Consider the following 23,655-nt stretch of genomic DNA (forward strand, 5'->3'; position numbering starts at 1 on the left):
AGAGCAAGGTGGAACCTTGGCGTTGGCTCATCTGTGTCCCATGGGGAGCTCTTCTTTGGGGACTTCCACAAATGACAGCATGTGTGCAAGCAGAGTTGCAGAGTTCTAAAGGACCCAGAAGGGGCACAGTAGAAAAACCCTGGGCTACTGCTATCGACAGAACCTCTCTGTAGCCATAGACTGTGAAGGTCGGTAATATTTGATTTACAATAAAATATATACGAATCTGGGCTGTTCATTCACCAAGTTTTTATTGAGCACCTACTCTGTGCCCAGCACCTACTCTGTGCCCAGCACTGCACTAGGTGCCATGGAGAATACAAGAAAAGTATAAGATACAGTGTCCGCCCTCAAGGAGCTTACAAAACTAGAGGCAGAAATCAGATGTACATGTGACTCAGGCAGCATGTGATATATACAAAGAGTACAACTACAGATAATGTAGTGGCTAAGAGACGCCCGAGATCCACAGCCGCTGGAAAGAGTCTCTTAGAGCAGGGGAGGAGTTAAAACTGGCTAAGCGGGGCACTGGCAGAGTGCCTGGAATGGGCAAGGACAAAGGCTGCGAGGTAATCTAGCTGGAGCAGGAGCTTGTGCTAAACTGTGGGCACTAGCAGAGCCTGGACAGAGGCTGGGACTTGGGTTGGGCCCGTCGGCAATGAGGATACGCTTTGATCCTTCTCTTGACATGAAGACCTGGTGGCTTGCTGGGGACCCCTGCTGCCCTCCTCTCCTCTCCCGGCACAGCCCTGTCTTGCCCTCCCCAGCCCCTCTCCTAGGAAAATGGAAGCTGGATGTTGAGTAGAGCCAGTGACAGAAGTTTAATACATACCCTGCTGCAAAAACTGACCAGGGCTTCCAAGGCAGGGGAGTTTTTGCTTGACTGGATATTTGCCCTGGTGCTTTCATATGAACTGCCCGAGAGGAGGGTATTTTGGATTCTTTTAAAAACTCTCCTCAAGAGGACCAACCCAGAGATAATTCATTGATCACCGATCACAACTGTTACCCCAAAGCCACATGTATCTAGATCCTTCCCCTCAGACCACAGATGGCTTCAGGGAGTCCCACCTCCTGGTAATGGAAACCTTACATGCTCAGCCCTGGTCTCAGAGAAGCATGGACTCCGCTCTGGACCTTACGAGGAGATGCTTTCCACTCGCACTCCAGGCGGCTTAAACGGCCTGGGAAGCCTCAGGGGATTTTCATTCAGTTCATTTCCAACATTTTCATGTATGTTTAACTCTGAGTTGGGGTAGCAGTAGGCGTGTTTAAAGTGCCAGGGGAGGTAGGCAGCAGAGTGGATTTGGGCCAAGGAGAATCCATGGGATTGGAGGGCAGTAAAATGGCCTTGGGTGTAATAGTCAACTGGTCTCTCCCAAGAACAGCTGGTATGGGATGCCATACAGGGCAAGAAAGTGCTGCCTCGCCTCTTACTCAACAAGGAGAGGGCAGAGCTGGGTCAAAGGCAGTGGGCAGGAGGGAGGGAGAAGCCCTGTGGACTTCAGGGTCAGAAGTCAGCACGGGAACCCCAGGAGGTGGGAGAGGAGCCCGAGAGCAGGATGGATGGAACAGCACTGAGTGAGGTCCCAAGGGGGCCACAGCCACAAGGAGGGAGCGGCAGGGGACACGGGGTCCCTCCCCTTGCCTGCAACAGGTGCTCCAGCCAGGCACCTCCTCTCCCATCACAGAGCCCAGGAATTCCAGAGAAGTGAAGCATTGGTGGGTGTGGGGCCGGGAGCGAGAGTCGGGGCTCAGGGTCTCAGCAGGAGGCGTGTTCCCGGCCACTTGAGCCACAGGAAGGGGAGCAGGCGCCGGGTGAAGGTGGCAGTGAAGGTGTAGATGAGTTCTTGCGACTCTGCGTTGGTGAAAGTCACGGTGCCCCCTTCGTAATCCAGGGCGATGCCCACTCTCCGGGGCCGCAGGGCCGGGAAGAGCTCGGCCTCAGGGCTGGTGTTGGCCCAGATGCCCGCGGAGGAGAGGCGCAGCGCCCACACGCCGTCCTCCGGCCGCAGGGAGAGGTCGCCCTTCCTCTTCACCGAGTCTCTGGCCACCCCCACCATGCAGCTTTCCAGAACTTCCTCCTCCTCCTCCTCCTCCTCTTCTTCCTCTTCATCCCCCAACGATTCCTCGTCCTCATCCGTTTCCCAATCATCATATCCGTCCCCATAGCCGGCCTCCTCTTCCTCCTCCTCCTCTTCCCCCTCTTCCTCCTCGTCCCCCTCCTCTTCATCCTCGGACCAGCCCTCCCTCTCCACCTCCACCTCCCAGTAGACCTTGCCCCAGGTGAAGCCCTTACTGCCCAGCACCCCCGGCTCACAGTCAAACTGCTGGGGGTGCAGGTACGCCCTCTGGTACAGGCCGCTGTAGGTCACGCACTTCCAGTCCTCCGACAGCTGCAGGTACCCACTGGCCGACTGTGGGTCTAGGGTGACACTCACTGTGGGGACAAAGGAAGAAGTAGCGGTGTTGCCGGCGGACCAGGAGGGGACCCCCCAGTCTCCACAGCAGGGCTGCCACGCTGCACGATCCAAGGGGTGCGCTCACACCTGTGGCAGCGTGCACAGGCCCCTCAGGGGTATGTGGTGCGCGGCCTGACAGCAGGGCCAGAGGCAGCACAGCAGCGGGGCCTGGGACAGACAGTTCGCTCCGAATACAGGAGCCACATGACAGGGCAGATGAGAAGGAACTCGGTCACAGGGAAAAGGACTGGCGGCAGGACCTCCGAGGACAGAATGACCAAACATGGGCAGGAAGGGTCAGAGGCTCCAGTGGAGGGCTCTACTGCAGACGAAGGGTAGCAGAATAGTCAGAAAATGCAAGGTGGGGACTTCAGAAGTGCAGCTGGGAAACTCTCCCTGCTGTACAAGAGAACGGGCTACCTGGGGGCAGAAGGATTCTGTGGGGAGAGTATTCTTTATTTGAGGCAAATCTAGGAACAACCCTTTGGATACTCACCTGTCTTATATTCTAAGTCTCTCAGCAGCTTCCCTGGGGAGAAAAAAAGGACAGCAATGACCCTCAAGCCCAGCAAACCTATGAACCTGTTTCTCACTTGGACAGTATTAATTTCGTGACAAGGCTCCATCCCTGAGATCCCAAGAAGGGAAAAACAACCAGGAGACCTCAGAGGAATGAGGTCAGAGAATCCGACACGAAGGAGCCAGGTACCCTCTTCTCAAAGTGGCACCCCAGCTCCTGACTCCCACCCCAAGGCCCTCCCTAACCCCTACCTTGGAACTCTCTCAGGCCCCGCTGCAGAGACAGAAGTCTATCTGAGAATTCTCCTGTCCTTTTTTTAACCACACGAGCAATGGGTTTCCCAATCCAGAACTTCTTCCGTGGATACCTGAGAAGATGACAGACAAACCTGCTACTTAACTCTTCCTACATTTCTCTCAATCCTCATGACAATTTATGAAGGGGGAGGGAAAGGTATGATTATCCCCAGGTAATGGAAAACCAGGGCCTCAGAGGTACTAAGTGAACTGCCCAAGGCTGAGCCAAGACTTACAACCACCAGCAGACTCAACATTCAGAGCCCTTTTGTCTACCAACATGTGTTCTCACACCATCCTGTCCCGTCTCAGACAAGGATAGTGGACACAGGAGTGGGGATTATACAGAGAACTTGCTCCGGTGCAGAGCAAGTCTCCACCAGTTCTCAAGGATGTATTCTTGCCTCCCAGGAGAGAAGGTTATCAGGATGAACCATCCGATGTGGGAACCTCTGGCCTCATATCACACAGCCATTAATTCAGATGGATCATGGTCAAGGAACAGGGGAGGGGACACAGGCACAGGGGAATGAGGTGCACCATGGAAAGGAAACTCTTTTACCTGTTTAAGAAGTCTCTGGTGTCCTGGAAGGGAAGAAAGCACAAGAGTCAATGTGAATCAAAGAAGACTTCATTCATATATACCAACACTATTAGAGACCGGGACACATCAGTGAACAAAACAAATGCGGTTCTTCCTTATGGAGCTGACATTCTAGTGGCAGCAATGGATAAAACAAAAAGAAAACAAACAAAATAATCACAGTGACAGAGCAAATGGCGGGGGGGGGGGGGGTGGGTAGGAGAAGGGGATGACAGGCCAGCTTCTCTGAGAGGATGACACTTGTGCTGAGATTTGAAGAACTCAGTACTGGCCAGGTGAAGAATGGGAGGAAAGCAAGGTGGGAAAGGGCTTGGCAAAGGGGGCAGGGGTCACATCATGCAGGGCTGCACAGGCATAGCAAGGAGTTCAAATTTTGTTCTATGTTCAGTAGAAAGCCATCAAAGTGTTTCAAGTAGGGGAGTGATGTACGTGATCTGCTTTTCAAGTGGCTGAGACTGCTAAGTATCCTCCAGGATCTATTCTCCCCTTCTTCCTTTTAGTAATAGAACCTGTGGAGTAATAGCTGGGCAGAGGGCCACCCAACAGAAAACTACATTTCCCAGATTCCCTTGTAACCAGGTTTGGTCATGTGACTGAGCTCCAGCCAATGGGATGTGAAAGGAAGCAATGACTATAATTTTGGGGTCACATCCTTTAAAAAAAAAAAAAAAGAAATTCCATTCTACTTCCTCTTTTTCCTTGGCTCAATTTTGGATATGATGGTGAGCTCAACTTTGACAAAACAGCTGAGGACAACGTCCCTTGAGGTTAGTGAAACAACCAGATGGAAGTAACCAGCTTTCTGGATGACCTCATGGACAGCTGCCCTAACAGCTCTAGACCCCTCGTGTCTGAACTGTTTCTGGGAGGGAAATAACTTGTTTGATACAGTCGCTAGCCAAAATCCCAAGTGATCAATCACTTGGCCATCCTGTACAGAATGGATTAAGAGAGGCAATGCCAACATCAGGGGGCAGTCTGGAGGCTGTTTATGGACCTGGCAAGAGATAATGATGCCCTGACTAGGGCAGTACAGTGAAGCCAGGGAAGCAGCACATTCTAGGTATGTTTGAGACAGACTGGGCATACTGGTGAAAGATAATCAAGGACAGGCCACGGCTTCCACAGGAGGGAGGATGGTGCTGAGTGACAGGAGAGGGTAGCACGGGAGGAGGTTCTTGCGAGATGCTGGTTATTTCCCTTTTATAAGTCTAAATCCTCCATAATACTCTATAGTAATTTTTGCCTTCCTTTTACTCATCCCACAAATTTTAAGTGCTTCTTACGTGTCAGACACCACTCTAGAAGCCTGAGATAGAGCAGGAAAAAAAAAAAGAGAGAGAGAGAGAGACACACACACAAATCCCTAGCACCGGGAAGCAGAGAGCAAAGAATCAACATAACAAATCCATTATATGATGCTATTAAGTGCTAGGTGCTATAGGAAGAAGACAGTAGTGTGGAGGGGGACTGGGTAAGGGTGGGGGCAGAGTGACCTCTGAGAGAGTGGGATTTGGGAAACAAATGGGATCGCCAAACGGTGGCTGCTGCGGACTGTTTCAGCAAGTCTCAGGAACAACTTGGGGTTTTGCTCAAGGGGAGGCCATCCAAGAGGTCAGAGCTACACCTCGCCCCCACCGAGAAGCAACTGACCAGAGACTGGTTGTGAGTTGCTGGCAAATCCTTCTACTCTGGCCCTCAAAACAAGTAAGTCCAAGCCAGTTTCAGAGGACGGGGGGACAAATCTTGAGACAGTGTATGCCAACAACTCTGCTGGGATACGTGACATAAAAAGGCAAATAAATGGGCAGTAGGTGGGTGGGGTTAGGGAGCCAAGAGGGCATATTTTGTGACACAGGAGCTGCTAGAACAGAGAGAGAATGAGGCCCATCTAAGGGCTGAAGGTTGTGAGTGGCCCAGAGAGGGTGGGACCCGGAGCACCAGTGCAGGAACCCTTCTCCCAAAGGACGCACAAGGGGAGACTGGGGAGTCCCGAGGCGACCTGCAGCCTCACACACTGGGCCTCCAGAGGGACGCAACCCGCCCAAGGCTCCTGGAGGGCCTCTCACCCCCCAGACTCCTGGGTATGTGGAGAAAGAGGCAGTCAGAGCAGAGAGGCTGGGGCAGGAATCACAGCAATGCTGGGTATTAAGAACCCTAAGGTTCATCATGGGTGTGGATGGCGACCGACAGTGGAACAGGCAGAGGTACGACCTGCCACCAGACCCTGCAAGGCCTGCCCAGGGCTGAACCAGGGGGGCTTCACAATTCCCTCCAGAGGGGCTCTCCTATCCCCTAGTTCCCTTTATTGTCTTCCTGATAGTCCCAGTCCAGAGATCTTTCCTTTTCTATCGCCTTTGTCAAAAGGCCTGTTTCTTTTTTTTTTTGCCGCACCGCATGTCTTGTGGGATTTTTAGTTCCCCAACCAGGGATCGAACCCAGGCCCTAGGCAGTGAGAGCGCCAAGTCCCAACCACTGGACCACCAGGGAATTCCCTGTTTTTATCTCTCGTCCTGTTGCTTCTCTCTCTCACCTGTATTTCTCTACCAGACTTTTGGATCAGGGCCCCTATCTTAGTAGGGCCTCATCTTTACTCTCCATTGACAATCAACTAATCTCTGGTAAAATACTAATGACAGTTCAGGAGTGAGCGGTCCAGTTCCCTTGCAGCAAAAGCAAACCCAAACAAAACACACAGACAAAACCCACCGGCACCAACATTTCCTTTACTGACTTTCAGCAGACACCCACCTTCTCTCCTTTCCCTCCTCCCACCTGGCCCCAGGGATGTCTTCAATCTGAGTGGTCTCAGAGGCACCGAAGGCTGGGCCTCTGCTGGCCCACAAAGCTCTTCTGGGCAGACTGCGGAGAGGCTCCCCTCCAGGCAGACACGGCTGGATCTCAGCCCCCCCCAGTACCCCAGCTATGTCCCCCTCTGTTCCACAAGTACACATCCACATGGTGGCAGCGGCTGTGAGGAAAGGAAGAATGCGCACCCCTGAAGAGGGGGGAGGGGGTGGAGAAGTGACCCAGTCAGAGTCTGAGAGAGAAAGTCTAGGGAACAGAATGACTTCTGGAGGAAAGGAAGGAACCAGAGAGACATTCTGGACAAAGTGAGAGAAAAGAAGAGCAAGAGGCCGGAGGCCTGTGAGTCAGGACACCCGAGCTGGAGCTCTGACATGATTCCTGACCTGCCCCACGGCCTGGGACAAACTCTTCCTCTCTCTGGTCGTCAGGGACTTCATCAGTGGGGGCTCGACCGGAAGAGTTCTACGTCCCCGCCAGTCCCGAGGCATGAGTCGGAATCCGCAATGATGGAGAGGCAGGCAGAGGCTACCTGTGCCGGCCCGTGTACCCGGCGGACTCGTCATCTCTCCCCAGCATCCCGCCTCTGACTCGCCCTGCCACTGGCCAGGGACAGCACTTCCCTAGAGGAGGTCCTGGGCGGTTCCGCTGCCGGCCAGCAGCCCCACTATGCAAGTGGAGGAGCTCATCACACAGGCCTTCTCCTGGCCTGCAAGGGCAGAAAGATCGAGCATGCTCCCTCCAAAGGCTGCTGAGCCCTGTTTAAGGCAGTGTGACTCCTCTGAGAGACTTGGGGTGGAAGGAGCTGTGGTGTCATTTCAACGTGGCAGCCTTTTCTCCAATCCATGACCCTCCCTTTCTCGGCGCCAAAGCTGCCCCTTCCGGGAGGCAGAGGCCCCCTGCCTGCTCTCCACCTTATTCTCTGAGGCTGATTCCACAGTCCCAGAGAAAACCTCTGCCTTCGAGAAGTCTCCCTTCCCCAGCTGCCCATCTCCTCCAGACCCTCTGGGTTCTTGACAGAAGCCGCCGTTCAACCCTCCCTCAGAGACCCCTGACCCCACAGGCTTCTTCATCTCCAGAACCATAAACAGCTTCCCCTGGACCAGTGTCTGCCAATGACTTGTTAGAAGACAGGCTCGTGACGGTAGTGATGAGCATGGAGGATAGTAACGAAAATACTAATAACCTTCTCTTCCATTTCTACAACACTTTTCAAAATTTTAAACTCTTTCAGGTAGAAAAGTTACTTTTTGAAGTGACAACATGCCAGTTATTTTATACTCATGCAATCATTGCAATAAGTGGTGGGGATAAAGATTATCATCTCCATGCTTCAGATGAGAAAACTGAGGCCCCGAGAAGAAGTGACTCTCCAAAGGTCCTGTAAGTGAGTGGCAGGGCCAAGACCTGCTGTCCTGGTGTCCCGGCTCCCTGCCCCAGGGAGGTCTCTCACCTGCATAAGCTCTGCAGCCGGCTGCTGTGCCTTGCCCTCCAGCTCGGAGATGACCAGCGCCAGCCGGGCAAGCTCCCCGACGCCCCTGGTCTTGTACTTCTCCCTGCCCTCTGTGAGCTCCTGCTCCAGCTTCGCCAGCTGGTCCAGCAGGCGCTGTTCCCGCTCCCTCAGGAACTGGTGGCCCTGCTCAAACTCAGCCACGATGCACTGCCTCTGGTCCTGGAGCTTCTTCTGCAGGGGTGGGAAGGGGGAGAAGGGGGTGACACCTCCGCCCCGGGGTAGAAGATCCCTCCAGGATCTGGTGTAGGGGTGCACAGGCTGGCTCTTTGCCTCTCGTGCCCCTCGCTGACCCCATTCATGAATTCTACAGTGTTTGGGCTGGAAGGGGCTTTAGAGCTCTCCTGTGGCAACCTCCTTTCTTCAAAGAAGACACGGTAAGTCAGTCAGGTCAATTCCCTCAGACACCATGGGATTGGAACCCTGACTGCCTGCCATTATCTGTTCTAGGTAAACCAGTATGTTCTGGGGGCCCTTTGAGGAACATTATGAGCAAACACATTTTCCCCTCCTGGACACCAATCGCCGTGTGCTGCCTCTTCCAGGAAGTTTTCCTTGATTAATTTTATTCAAGCCTGACCAATCCTCTCTTCAGCATCCTCCCCACTATGTGTAAAATATCTGTGTGTACCCCATCCCTGCCATGTAGGACTACATCCTCTTCCCTCAGTGAAACTGTGGAATGTCTATGCTCAGGGACCATGTCCTTTCTTGCCCCCAAGTCTCCCTGCCGAGTCCAGGCTGGGATCTGGTCAGCATCCTCGCACACTGAGCACCTGGAGGCACTCCTTGGATTGGGCCGTCTCCTGCTTCACTCTGTCCCTCTCCCAGGGCCTAACTGCTCACCGCCGGGACTGGCCCCAGCATCCCTCCACCCTCCAATGCCCACTTCCCCAACAGACTTTCCCCCAGAAAACTGGAACCTCTTATCAGTTCTTTCCCTCTGATCCCATCTCTCGTCAAGCACACAATGTACTGCCTGTTTCCTAACTACTGGCAACCACAGGCGCAGGACTCACTAGACAGAGCGTCTTCAGAGCTGGTCGGGCCTTGCCTAGCCCACCCCTCACAGTTCTCAGTCCTGGAGCCAGCTCCCTCCTTCCGAACCCCCTGCTCCCCTCACTCTCAGGAACCATGTCTTTCCCCCTCTCTTTGAAAGGAAGAACGAAGCCAGGCCTTCCTCAGTTCCCTACACTCTGGCTCTGCTGAGCAGACAGGCCCTGCAGCTGAGGTGAGTCACAGAAGGAGAAGGACCTTAGCTGACATCCAGGCAACCCAGTCACTTGTGAGACGAGGAAGCAGGCCAAAGCCACAGAGCTCAGACCGGCAGGGCTTGGGCTAAAACCCAGGCTTCCCGGCCGTCAGTCCAGTCGGGGCTCCCTCTCCCAGGGAGCCGGCTGCCTGCCGGCTGTGTCTCTACAAGCTCTAGAGCTCCTGCTCCGCATGGCCAATTGCCTGCCTCAGAGCTTTCCCTCAACAGCCTCACTTACCAGCACAGCCAGGATATCAGCTTCTCCCTTGGCCTGAAAGCCCTGAATTTTGTCTCTGTCTCTCCTTAGGGTACTCAGGTGGTTCAGGATTTTTTCCTGTAGAAAGACAAGCAGTGGGGATGCTCTGGGCTGAGGCAGGAGGGTGGACTCGGGCTGAGTCCTCGGCCAGCGAGAAGCCTTCTGAGGGGTCTGCGCCAGGCCTCGCCTCCGGGTGGGTGCCAAGCAGAGCATCCCTCCCTGCGGGGGTGAGGAGGCTTACCCTGTGGGGCTGGGCCGCCTTCTCCACGAGGACGGCCGAGTGGGGCCTGTGCTCCCGGGACTCCCGGCACATGACACACAGCAGCTTGCCATCGTCCTCGCAGTAGTAGTGCAGCTTCTCCTGGTGCCGCTCGCACAGCCTCGTGTCGTGCTGCTCCCGGGCCGCTTCCCCCGGCTGCCGGCCCTTGTCCACCTTTAGCCGCTCGATGTTCTCCACCAGGCTGGCCAGCTGCCACACTGGCCTGATATTCTCCTTCTTAAAAGGCTTCTTACACAGGGGGCAGACAGGGCGGCCCCCTGATGTGGGGCGGATGTCAGTGGTACAGCTGCGGCAGAAGACGTGGCCACAGTCAATGGTCACCGGGTCCCGCAGGTAATCGAGGCAGATGGAGCAGGTCACCTCCTCTTCCAGGCTCCGCAGTGGTGCCAACGCAGCCATGGTGTCCTGAGCTCAGAGGGGTCCCTGTTCACTGGTGGGGACTTCTCCTCCTTGGAGACCAGACACGGAGTCAAGAGCAAGCACAGCAGAGGGGCAGAAATGGCAGCCTTGCACAAAGCCGCCAGCCCCAGCGATCGATCAGTCAATCAATAGATACTTAGCAGCTCCTACGGGGCTCACACAGAACCAGAGCGAAAGGACCTTACCGATCCTCAAGTCCAACGCCCTCATTTTACAGATGAGGAAACTGAGGCCCAGAGAGGGTAGCTTGGTAGAAGGGAGAGCAGAGCTGCCACCAGCCCATGCCACGCTGTTGGGAAAGCACTCTTACCTCAAGACCCTTTCCTTCCATCTGTTGGGGAATTGCTCTAATATACCAATTATGATAGAACAAGGCACCAGATAACTACCTGCTGAAAAACTGTCATAATATACAAATCTACAATGTCTATTATGTGCACAGTGCTGCCTCACTTCTGCAGTGCATAGGCTGTACAACTGTTCATGGGGGGCCCTGACAAAGTCAAGAGACTCCTTTGTCTTCCCTGTAGATCTCAGGTGTCAAGGACTAAGCGCACTGAGGTTCTTTACCAAGACTCAAGAAGCGTCAAGAATCTGAGTTCTGGTGTCCTCCTTTATAGATGTTTCCTTGGGCTGTGCTGGAGTTTTGGCCTGGTTCACTTCCCCCAGAAAGCAGGTCTCTACCCAGACTCAGCCTGCCGGCAGAGCACGGCCTGACCACACCGGACTCGTTCTCAGCTGTGCCCCCTGTGCAGCTGGCCTGGCTGCTCTACTGCTAACAAGGGCGACTGAGACCAACGTGGGAGGAAGCCTCAGGTGGCTTGTGACCGTGATGTGCTGATGAGGGCTTGGCCATAAGAGGGAGCACAGAAGCTGAGCACAGAGAGGACTTTAGTCCTGTTTACCTCTGCAGCCCTGGCCCACTTCCTTTCTGAGGTTAGGAGCCTCAGCACACCTAACCCAACAGCTTCCTCCTGCCCCTGACACTGTGTGACAAGAGAGAACTCAATTAAGTACTCTGAGCCTCAGTTTATCCATCCGTAAAATGGGGAGAGTGATACTTACCTTCAAGGGTTTCTAAGTGGGTTGAGTAAATGAATTACGTTGAAAATACTAAGCATAAGCACGGTACAGAGGGGGAATCTAGGAGAGAACCCAGAACCCGCGGTTCCCAAATCCAGTGAGTGTTCAAAGCACAAGTAGAGCAAGAGTGGAAATTTAAAGTGAAGATGAACCGCCATAGTGACAAACGAGCTCCAGAGTTAAAGCAAACGAGAGACTCGTGGGGCAAACTGGGGAATCTGCTCTGCCGCAGACCCACAGAAGGACCCACGGGAGGCAATAAGCAGTCGCTGGGAAGACAGCCAGCAGACGGGGCGCGCAGGTAACTGCGAGGCTGGAATGAAGCCCGTGGAACCACAGGCAAATCAATCCAATTACTGACTATGTACGTCAAAGTCCATTACAGCAGAGTTCAGTGGCCTTCAAGGTCTTTCACTGTAGTGACATGAATGAGCTAGAAATAAAGCCCCAAAGAGAAAACAACACAGGAATACAAAGTCTACTTCTTGAGGATCTAACGCAGCAATATATAAAAAGTGCTTTATAAAGTGAAAGTACTGTACAAATGTAAGGGATTATTTTACTGCTGACAATGAACTCCAACTGGAAGCTCCAATGGATTTAGAGATGTGTGACTTTAAGAGTGTGGAAAAGACCTGTACCTACAAAGCTCAAATGAAAGAATGAAGGAATTTAACTGGTAAATGAAGGTAATGAAGTTTTTAGAATGTTAATAAGGGTAGTAAAAATCCTAGGAATTGCCTGGTCAACTCCCTGGTTTGTCTGTTGAGGAAGCGAGCCTGACCCAGCAACTTGGAGGTGTAACACAGGAAAGGGTCCTGGTGCTGGTGATTCCTGTGGGTGCTGGAGCCCTTCACCAACTCACTTTGCTGAGGGGCTTGGAAGTTCAATGGCTAAGGTTATTTGTTTCTTTTGTTGTTGTAGGGGGATGGCATGTGTTTATCTTCAGGGCTGGGAATTTAATTCTGTTGCAAATGACCAGGTAAATAAAAGGACTATGAAGAGCTCAGCTACAGCTCCCCGTCCACACAAAACCTGACACCATCAGTTGCCCTCATCACTTGGAGCAGGAGTTCTTAACCCAGGCTCCATGCTGGACTTTCACAGATCTTTAAATCCCCAACACTGTATGAAAATGGTCACTAATGTACTAGATGAAAAACCTGTCCAGGGATTACAGAAGAATGCTGGTAAGTAAGTGTAGGAGAGATGATAGAACTAGAAAAACACCATCTTGAGGTGGGACTTCCCAGTGGCTCAGTGGTTAAGAATCTGCCTGCCAGTGCAGGGGGCACAGGTTCAATCCCTGGTCCGGGAAGATCCCACATGCCACGGAGCAACTAAGCCCATGCGCCACAACTACTGAGCCCGTGCACCACAACTACTGAAGCCTGTGCACCCCAGAGCCCGCGCACTGCAACTACTGAGTCCACGGCCACAACTACTGAAGCCTAGAGCTCGTGCTCTGCAACGAGAAGCCACCACAATGAGAAGCCCGCGCACCGCAACGAAGAGTAGCCCCCGCTCGCCGCAACTAGAGAAAGCCCACGTGTAGCAACGAAGACCCAACGCAGCCAAAAATAAAAAATAAAAAAAGTTTGATGTGAATGAATCCAATCAAGTCTTTCAACCTACCTTCCAGTTTATAGAAAATATGAGGGTTAGAAGAATGAGTTAAAGCCCATCATCAGGAGACAGATAAATCCAGAATAGGAGACATTCCACAAGACAACTGGCCTGGACTTCTAAAAAGTCAGTCATGAAAAATAAAACAGGATTGTTCTTGATTTTAAAAGACTAAAGAGAAATAACAATCAAACGCAAATACTTTGATTGGATCCTGGTTTTTTAAAAAAGCTATTAAAAACAGTTTGGGGACCATTAGAGGAAATTTGACAAAAGACTAGGTATTGGATCATATTAAGAAATTATTATTGATCTTTTAATAGCATTTATTGAAGTTAGGTATGAGAATGTACATATTTTCAGGCAACACATGCTGCAGTATTTAGGACTGTATGACTACAACTTACTTTTAAATGGTTCAACAAAAAATAAAAAGTCTGAAAAATTTTCTGAGGAGAGGGGCTAGAGTTTTCCATCCTTCTTAAAAGAATCTGTACAAGAGTCTGTAACTACCAAAGATGCTGAAAATCTCTAATAGAGAGATGATCGTGCCCAACACTTGTAGAAGCTCAATACACAGGTGCTGAACAAATGAATGGATTCAGAGGAACGAAGGCAATGTTAATTGCATATGCATTTGTTTGAGAGTCTGCTGAAACTAACAAATGAAACACAGTACAGTTCTATGTTCAATCCCATTGCTTGGTTATATAGGCTCCATCCTGAATATATAACAAATATTGAAGATGGCTTACCTTGGCATTGCTGACTATGTGTAAGACTCGAGGTGTAAATCTGTGGGTTGAAACCAGGTTCAAGTCAGGGCTCTAACCCAATAGCCCAGTGACTAACAACTTCTTGGTGACAGCATTTCTGTAGGACCCACCTTACCGGCCATTTACACATCTTATGTTATTTAATGCTCAGGATACTCTTCTGAGGACACTGAGGCTCAGGGAGGGAAGCAATTTGCCCAAGAGCACGTGGCTAGGAAGCAGTGGCTGGTGCTGATGCCTCAGCCCAATCCATTACACTCTCTTCTCTGCCCAGGCAAACTGTAAAACGGGGCCTAATACCAGCTCCTTTGTCAGGAAGCTCGGATGAGGTCATCGCAATGGAAGGGCTTTGTAAACTGGAGAGCGCTGACAAAAGTAAAGGGGCATGTATTACTGCTGACGCTGAGCGAAAGCACCCTTGCCTTAGATTCGACAGGCAGCGGGGCTCCTATATGAGACGCGGGCGGACCTGGGCTCACACTGCACAGCCAATCCTTTCGAGCCGAGGCAAAACTGACCCTCTCCAAAACCCCTCCCCAACTTACCACGCTCCCCTGTGATTCTGCCTTTTCTATCATTTGTGCCTTTAGCATATGTTGATGATCTCGACAGGTTTTCACAATAAGGGGTAAAACTATCACACTCCTCTCCATTCCTGGCTCTCGGGTGGACAGAAACCACAGAAAGCCAGAGCCAGAAAAAGTCTTCACAACGACACGGTCCACCCTACCGACACGGTCCGCCCTACCGACATGGTCCACCCTACTTGCTTTACCCAAATGAGAATTCTGAAACCTGAGAAGTCGTTTCATGGATTACCTTCTACCAGAGGCCACTCACCCCTGCTCTGAGGTGGACAGGTCTTCTGTCCTTTCAATAAACCAGAAGCTGGTTTCAATTCAGAACCAGGCAGAACTGGAGACACTCCCAACCTTTTTGAGTTCCCCTTGCCCCACAATCCACCGGTCCCCTACAGCTCTCCGCATCTCGTAAATACCTACTCTACATGTCAACAGACTGGCTGAGGTGACACCACGTAATTTCTGGCACACATTTCAGGATGTGGATGCCGTGCACAAGTTTTGGCTGCAAGAACCACTGTGAGTTGTAAAAACTAGCTGAGGTTTCTCTTTTCATGGTTAGAATTCTGGTAGATAGACTTTATCAAGTTATGAAAAGAAACTTCCATTCCTACTATTTAGAGAATTATATATGTATATTATACATACATGTATATATACATATAACTTGATACATGATTTTTTCTTCTTTATATAGTCACGTGTTTTTCTTTAATTCATTGATGTGGTGAATTGTGTTAAAATATTTTCTTATAAGCCATCTTTATTTAGGAATAAACCCTACTTGATTATGATGTATTATGTGCAATTTTAATAAACAGTTTGACTCAGGTTAAAAAAACAAAAAAAACTAGCTGAGGGAAGCATCGCCACGAATGCCCACACCTTGTAAGGGACAGGTCCTTACACTACTCACCCACCCCTGCCCTGGTCCAGTTCCAGAGGGAAAGGATCTAACTCTAGACCTCTGTTTCTTAACAGTTGCCAACTTCTACCCTAGCAGGTTCTAAACCTTCCCTCAACTTCCCATGGCTTTTGATGCCCCACACCTTCGTCCCTCCTTCCTGCTGCCTTGGGCTCCTACATGCCACAGCAAGGGACCCTAGAGGACGTCGAATCCCAGGTGTGGACTCCAAGGCCCAGGGAGGTGAATGGAGGGGGCTGGATTTGCACCCTGGTCTCCAGGCTGCTTCTCAAGTCCACGCATAGGGCTCCAAACAAGAGCCCCTTTTTCCTTGTGATCCTAAAGTGCTTAGCCTAGGGCTCCGTGCCCTGTGGGAAGGCTATTTAAGGGCTCTTGGGGCTCCAGATTAAGCCTCATTTCTTAATCCAAAATAACCAAATTCTCCTAGAAGTAAACTTCTGTGAGACACCTCTAACAAACCAGGAAAGGACAAAATTCAGGGCAAAAAGCAAGTGATCTGGATCTGGATACTAGAAGGAGTGGCCGTGCCCCTGCTGCCGACACCTGGACTCCCCAGATCTTTACAGGCCTGGCTGTGGGCTGGGCACCAGGCAGTCTCAGGGGATGCCAGTTTGGTGGGCGGTACATTGCTGAGGTCACATGTGGGTTACTTTTCCCCCACAGGTCAAGCATCACTGGCGCTCTGAGGCACAGTGCAGACCACGCAAACCCCCGGGGCCAGGCCGAGACATGCTCTGAACAGTGGAAATCCCCACAGGGCCCAGGACGGGGCATGGAAGCAGCAGCCACTGGGAGTTGGATGGGACAAGGCTTTGAAGTGCTGCTGAGGCGTTTAAGTAGGAGGGTGTCAAAATTCATTCAACAGTTAATAGGTATTTACTAAGCGCCAGGCACTGAGGATACAACAGAGAACAAAAATGGGAAACTCCCTGCCCTCCCAGAGCTTACATCTAGTGACATAATTGAGTGATCCTTTGGAAGCTGCAATCAGAGCTAACTGTGGGGATTATACAATCCTCAAGGCTTTCCCGATTTACTTAAAGCTCCTCTCTCCATTGCCTAGTGTTCCAGGCACCGCAGCCTTCCTTTCGTCCCTCAAACATACCCTGCCATGTGTTAAAACACAGGTTCGCTCATGTATCCACCCTGGTTAATTCCCAGGCTCCAGGGATAAAGTGAAAACTCCTTCCCATGCTCTGTGAGGCCGCCGATAATCTAGGCCCAGGCCTTGTCTCCAGGCTCATTTCCTGCCATTGCCCACCGCAAACTCGACCCCACAGCCAAACCAAACCCCTCTCTAAGCCTCCAAAAGTGCCATGCTCTTTCCTGCCTGAACCTTTTGAAAATGTTGTTCCCTCTGAATAGAACACCATTCCTTTCCTTCTTAGTAGACTCCTTTTCCAGCTTGAAGTCTCAGCTGAAAGCCACCTCCTCTTTCCTGACCTGTCACACTGAGTCCACATGCTCTCTCCCTTACACAGCTCCCCAGCACTCCACACTGCACTGGATACGTCCATGCAATTGTGAGTCCCTACTTATTATTATAATTACTTATTTAACACCAGCTTTTCCCACTGCGTTGGACAGAGACTGCGTCCGCCTTATCCCCAGAATCTAGCACAGTGCCTGACAGAGGAAACATGAAAAACTGGCTGAGGAAGTGAATAAAGCACAGGCACAGAGCGTCTGATGCCCACAAAATGCTTCCTAAGTATCTGCTGAACGAGTGCAAGAAATCTCAGCCACTTGTCCTTTCCCTCCAGCAAGATGAGAAAGTACTAGAGAGAAGTGATTTCTTCACATTCCCTGCAGAACAGTGGGTTGCAATCACCAGCACACCCCCAGTCATGGTATCCAAGGTTTGGCTCCAGGAAAGTACAGAAACCAGGAGAGAAGAAAAAGCTGTGTCCCGGGAAATGGTTGTGATTATAATGGTGATAATCGCTCCTTCCCTCTTCTTTCGTTTTACACTAGGTATGCATCCATGAACAAAACAGTTTATTTTTCCTGGTTTTGAGCATTTCAAATGAATGGAATCATATTGCATTGGGGGGGGGACGGGTGAGGAGGGACTATCTACGTCAAGTCTGTGAGGTTCACTCACATGATTGTGAGCCGGTTTTGTTCATTTTCACTGCTTTATGACTGTATAATTCTACTTCTGATGTAGCCTATTTTTGTTTTCGGCCACGCCATGCGGCTTGCAGGATCTTAGTTCCCCAACCAGGGATCGAACTCCGGCCCTCGGCAGTGGAAGTGCTGAGTCCTCACCACTGGACCGCCAAGCAACTCCCTGATGTAGTCTACTTCTTATGGCCCCTGAGTTGTTTCCAGTTTGGGACAATTACAAACACTGCTCTGTGAACATTTCTGCTCACATGCCCTAGTACACCTGGGCAAGCAGGATGCATCCCCAACTTAACTAGATCAGGCCAAACTGTTTCCAAAGTGGCTGTACCACCACGTGTCCCCACTAGCAGGCTCCGAGCGCCCATGTTGCTCCACAGCCTCACCAATACCTGATATTTTCATCTTTTACATTTCTGCCATGGTGACTATAGGTAATAATACTGAATTGCATATTTGAAAGTAGCTAGGAGAGTAGATCTTAAAAGCCCTTAACACAAGAAGAAAAAACTTTGTAACTATACATGGTGACAGATGTTAACAGGACTATTGTGATCATTTTGCAATATATACAAATATAAAATCATTATGTTGTACACCTGAAACTAATGTAATGTTATATGTCGATTATACCTCAATTTAAAAAAAACAAAACAATTAAATACGTAATAGATGCTTCACACTCTAAAAAAAAAAATTGCCAATCTGGTGAACGGGAAATAGAATCCCATTGTGTGTATGTATGTGTATGTATGTTTAATGCTTTAAAAAAATAATAAAAAGAAACAGCATGAAGAGAGGCCCAGTAACAGGCCAGGGAATCAGCCCTAAAGCAGCAGATCAGATTGTCCCTTGATCCAACTAGTAAGTGCTGTAAATGTTTATCCTTTGCAGGAAGGGGTCCACCAGCTTCCATTCTTCCTTCCTCTGCTAACTTTACCCAGTTCCTTTCTGGGGATCATGTGCTTGGGGTAGAGCTCTCCCCCAGCTCAAAGGTGGAACAAGAGAAAGAGTCATAAGCCCCCCTGGCCACAGTGCTTGCTTCCGGGTTGAGAACATGACTCAATTGCAGCCAGTCACAAGGAGACCTAGTTGAGTCACGAGGGAAAAAAGATTCTTGAGAACTTTTTCTCTAGAACTTGCAAGAAGTGAGGTCAAACGGTTTGGAGCTGCTAGAGCAGCTAGCCAGAGGGTTAGCCTGTTTGAGAATGAAGCCAACCCAGGGATGAAGTGAAAGAAACCAGGTCCTGATGGCATCTGGTGAAATCTGTATCGAGCTGTGCCTGAAGCTAGCCTAACCTTGAACTTTTCTGTCACCGGAGCCAATAAATGCCCATAAATGCCCTTTCTGCCCAGCCAGCTTGGACTTGTCTATCATCTGACCTCCCCCATCCCCACCCCAAATTCCTGCCAGATACAGCAGAGGAAGTTATTGAGGGTTACTAGGCTGAAATATACAAAGAGCTTATGCAGAAAAATCAGCCTCTTCATCTAGACAAAGCATTGGGCAAAGGTAGATACTAAGCGGCAATTCTGTTCTCTCTGGGCCCCACAGGTAGAATACAACCTGCTAGGACATAACAGATCTCCAACCTGCTCCATTGTGAGTGAGGAGCAGGCAGAATCTTCTTCCACCCCAGCTGTCATTCTAACCAAAGACTAAAGTGAAGAGTCCTGGGTTAGGATGAAATCCCAGATTATCACCCAGCCTCAGCTACTCTGCTGTGCAGCCCGGGGCTAGATTCTTGACCTTTCTGGGTCTCAATATCACCATGATGTAATAGGGGTAGGAGGTAACATCCAGGCAATTCACAGGACAAATTGAAATAAAGGTTTGGCAAGCATACCAGAATATTTACTGCGCAACATAAAGTCACTGCTGTGATCAAGAGCCACCAAAGCAGAATAAACATAGATGATATCTTTGGACCAGGTATCCCAGTTTTATTGTTTTTTTGTTTGTTTGTTTTGACAATTGGTTATCAGGCAAGAAAAAGCCAGTTTATCAAATTTAGTTTCTTCAAGATCATAAATGGAGTCACTGAACTCAAAATCTATGGGTTAGTGAAATGGAGATAGTCTAACCATTCATTCCCCAGAGGAAGGAGGGCCCTAAGCCACCAGCTAGGAAGTTACTACTTTAATCAAATTTGAGACACCCATGTCATTACATGTTTGCATCTCTGAAATGTGATAAATGGCATGCCATAATTTAACTGGCAAAATATTTTTTCTATGTGGAAATAAAATAATTGATGACATCTTAGATGTGGTGAAATGTAGCATATCTTGTACAAAGTGCTGCCAGGGTCCTCTAACACATGGAACTCATCCTGTCACCCTCCTGCTTCAAAACTCCTGAGGTCAAAGCTGCACAGCAGGGCACACAGGCCCCCTATAATCTGCCCCCCACTTACCCATCCAGCCTTGAATCCTAACGCTAGAGACACTGAACTGGAAAGACAGCCCCTTCTTCACCGCCCCCTCTCCCCACCCCTTGCTCTTGTACATGAGCTTCTCAGTCCCAGCTCATCCTTGAAAGCCTGAATCAGAAATGCCCCCTTATCTGTGAGGTCCTTCCTGTGCCCATCCCACCTCTGAGCTGAATGAATTCCCTCCCTCGGGAAACTCCTGCAGATACTACATTTCTATTATAGCACTATCATACCACTTCCTAATTGATATTTTTACCCATCTTTCTTCCAACCAGGATGTGAAACCAAGGGTCACGTCTCACCGATCTTTTCATATCTCCAGTATCGGGCACAAAGTCTGTAAATGTTTGTGAGGCTAAATGTTATCCCATGATTCCAGAGCCCCATATCTTCTTCATTCTCCCCCTCACCACACTCCCCTTCCCACTTTGCAATCTCGCTTCAGCAGGAGGCTCCAAGGGCTCCCCTCAGATTAGACATTCTTGACCACAAACATTACCCAGATCTCCTCCCTCTGCATATAGTTTGGGGGGAAAGGTCACTGCATTTCTACCAAGTTGGCAAGTTTTAATTCACCCTGGATGCCAGCCAAATTAAGCCTTTGTTTTCCAAAACCAATTTCTTCCCATTCTCCATGTCGTTTCCTATTCTGATCCTGGGGGGTATAAGTCTGAAGTCACCCCAAGAAGCCTCAATTCCAACTACGGGCTCTCCTCTGCAGCTTGCAGTGTCTTTTGCAGCCGTCACCCCAGTCTGAGCCCAGCCTATCACTCCCTTTGGGGAAAGTGACATCTAAGAAGTCACCTACTGCCCCTGGGCCTCAGTTTCCTTACTGCTTAACAAGGTAAGAATAACGTCTTGTCAAGTTCGCCAGGCTGTTTGAACTTCAATCGAGGTCACATAAGTGAAAGTGTTTTCAACAGCAAAAAACTCTATAAAAATACATGCTAGAAAAGAGCACAGGAGCCAACTTAACTCGCAATGGCTAAAGTTGTAACAAAACAAAGTAGTATTGAATTATAACCCAAAGTATAAAATAAATATCCATGAGTCCATACTGATACAAATAAATGATTGAATAAGTGAATAAATAAGGCAAAAGAGACAAATCTCCCACGCAGAAGAATTCCAAATAATATATGTATGGAGTTGCCCTTAAGGAGGCAGGAGATAATCTCACTCCTTAGGTCAGGGCTGCACATAGTTTGACTACTTTCCAAAGAGTACAGTATGGAAGGGGGTGGGGGGGCACGGCGGGGGGGAGGGGAGGAAGAGTTACTTTACAGTGGAGAAGCCTGACTTCTCAGCCAGGTAATCAAGATCAGCATCAAGTTATAAAGCATGTTCCCTTGATGTGAAGTGATGAAAACGGCAATCTACCTCTGTGGTCTTCCTCCCAATAACCCATAAGCCCAGACTCAGGAGAAAAACAACAGACAAATTCCAATAGAGGGGCAGCCTATAATATACATGGGGGATATTCCTCAAAACTCTCAAGATCATCAAAAACAAAGTCTGAGAAACTGCCACAGCCACGGGGAGCATAATGGGAACTAACTGGAATATGGTAACCTGGGTGGGATCATGAAACAGAAAAAGTACTTAGGTAAAAACTAAGGAATTCTGAATACATTATGGATGCAGGCCAATAATAATGTATCGATACAGGTTCATTAATTGTAACAAATGTTCCATATTAATGTAAGGTGTTAATAAATGAATGGGGAAAAGGTTTGGGGTATATGGAACTCTGTACTAGCTTCACGATTTTTCTATAAATCTAAAACTGTTCTAAAAAATAGTCTTTTTTCAAAAATATGGAATTGCAGTTTGAGGAATATACGAAATAAAGTCTATTTTTAAAAAAGCTGATTCTTTTAAACTTGGGGGGTGAGTAACTCTAGGGACTGATTTTTAGCTCAGGCACGGTCCCTGACACTGATATTTGTTGCATGCACGAACGAATATCATTCTCTGGAAGTGCACACAAACCGGCGTGGTGTCAAAATCTGGAATGTACTGGGAATTTGGAAGTGTTTGCCTCTCATAAGCTCCACAAAGGCAAATTTACACACTTTTCTAAGGCCATACAGGGTGAAAAGCAGCAGGGAAAATGCTGATGTGCTAATGGGCTGGAGGAGGAAGTGAATGCACAGCTCCAAGTATACGTGGCTAAACCGGTTTATTCTGACCAATTAAAAAACAAAAAACAACAACAAAACACCATGGCTTTGGTCCTGGAGCCTGACTGGCACTCTACTCGGCTCCAAGCAACGAGACCGTCATCTGGGCCCCGCTTACTTCTGGCTTTGGAGACAAGAATGGATGGGTGCCTGAGCTGGACATGGGAAAGCGAGGAAGACCCAAGAGGAGGGAGCGAATGGAGGCCCAAGCAAGCAGGAGGATTAGGCCGGGAGGGAGGACGCCGCGAACTTCACCCTTCTCCCGAGCCCGCCCGGCGGCCCGGCCTCTTTCCGCTCGCGCGGCCGCGTTCGGTTGCCCGTACCCCGGGGCGCATGTGTGACTGCTGCTTTGCTGCATTTCTCACCGGGCGCCCCCTACTCACCGGTCCCCAGCTCCGGGCCGCGAATCCTGGGCTGGTGTCGCTTCTTTCCCGCGGCGGTCAGTTCCGGGTCGCGCTCCTCCGCCAGCACCCAGCGCGACGGCGCGTCCCCGCCCGGTAATCTCCGGGTTCTTTGGAGCCCTCCACCGAGATTTCCCCCGGACCAGCGCCCGGATTGGCCCCTGCCGAACGCCGCCTCCCAATGGGAGCCTTAGTCCCCTCTTCGTCACTGATCACTGGGCAAATCACCGGGCCGCAGCGGTGGGTGGGGCAGCAGGGGCTGAGAAAGGGAAACTGAAATCTTGCGGAGCTGAGGCTTAGCAGCTGCCGCAGCCGGAGTTTGGCGCGTGGTGCGCGCTCCCGCGCTACAGGGTGGAAGGGAGTCGAATTTTGAGGCCTAATGAGACACCGCCGCAGGACTCTGGGACGCCAGAATCCCTCCCCTCCCAATTCCCGCCCCGGTCTGGACGAGGGTCGGAGGGCACTAGGCGGCGAAGCGAGTTTGCCAGGTGCTCAACATTAAATATGACTCTGCCCGCATCGTGGCCTAAATTTGCTTCCTGGACCGGGCAGAATCTTACCAAGCAGATAGTCTCAGGGGGCTATTTGCAGAAATTAACTACCATTTCCGAGGCGCTTACGATGAGGCGCTTTACATAAAATATCTTTAAACCAGTCAGGCATTTTTGTCCCCATTCGACAGAGATCCCAAGAGCTTAGGGGCCTGGGCTGTTTCCCTCTTTGACGTTGGATTCAGAAACCACACAGCCCGAAAAGTGGACGGACACTCGGGTTCCCAGGATCCTCCGTGGGGAGATTTCCTTGAGGCTCCCGAGCGTCCACGACACCCGGGGCCCGGGAAGCTGACGACGCCAAGCGTCCCTGGCCGCTCGCTCGACTCCTGTGTAGTCGTTGCCGTGTCTCAGGCACCGCCGCATGCAAATCGCCCTGGGCCAGCGGGACAGTCACCGCGTTCAGCACATAGGCCCTCCAGCTACCTACTCTTTTAGTTGGTGTTTTGGAGGAAATGTTTAAAATGCTTCTTAAATGATTTCGTGCTACTAATTTGTCCTCTCCTTGTCTCTAGGAGGTACTTGCCCCACCCACAGGCCATTCGTGCATCCTCCAGCCACA

At 50.3% G+C, this 23,655-nt stretch overlaps 1 protein-coding gene across 2 annotated transcripts; it reads right to left on the reverse strand.

Annotated features, from left to right (window-relative positions):
* Nucleotides 1-232: 232 nt before the first annotated feature.
* On the reverse strand, nt 233-22,626 carry TRIM26 (tripartite motif containing 26). 2 transcript variants are annotated; one of them, XM_061195898.1, is made up of 9 exons: nt 22,525-22,626; nt 13,870-13,909; nt 9,947-10,434; nt 9,688-9,783; nt 8,141-8,371; nt 3,841-3,863; nt 3,234-3,349; nt 2,959-2,991; nt 233-2,440 (listed from the first exon to the last, which is right to left on the reverse strand). In XM_061195898.1, the coding sequence occupies exons 3-9, from the start codon at nt 10,382-10,384 to the stop codon at nt 1,755-1,757; spliced, it is 1,623 nt and encodes a 540-aa protein (XP_061051881.1). In that variant the 5' UTR covers nt 10,385-10,434; nt 13,870-13,909; nt 22,525-22,626; the 3' UTR covers nt 233-1,754. The 2 variants fall into 2 exon arrangements, with proteins under 2 accessions (XP_061051881.1, XP_061051880.1); XM_061195897.1 differs by lacking the exon at nt 13,870-13,909.
* Nucleotides 22,627-23,655: the final 1,029 nt, after the last annotated feature.

This window comes from Eubalaena glacialis, chromosome 7, assembly GCF_028564815.1.
Source record: "Eubalaena glacialis isolate mEubGla1 chromosome 7, mEubGla1.1.hap2.+ XY, whole genome shotgun sequence".
Taxonomy (NCBI): Eukaryota; Metazoa; Chordata; class Mammalia; order Artiodactyla; family Balaenidae; genus Eubalaena; species Eubalaena glacialis.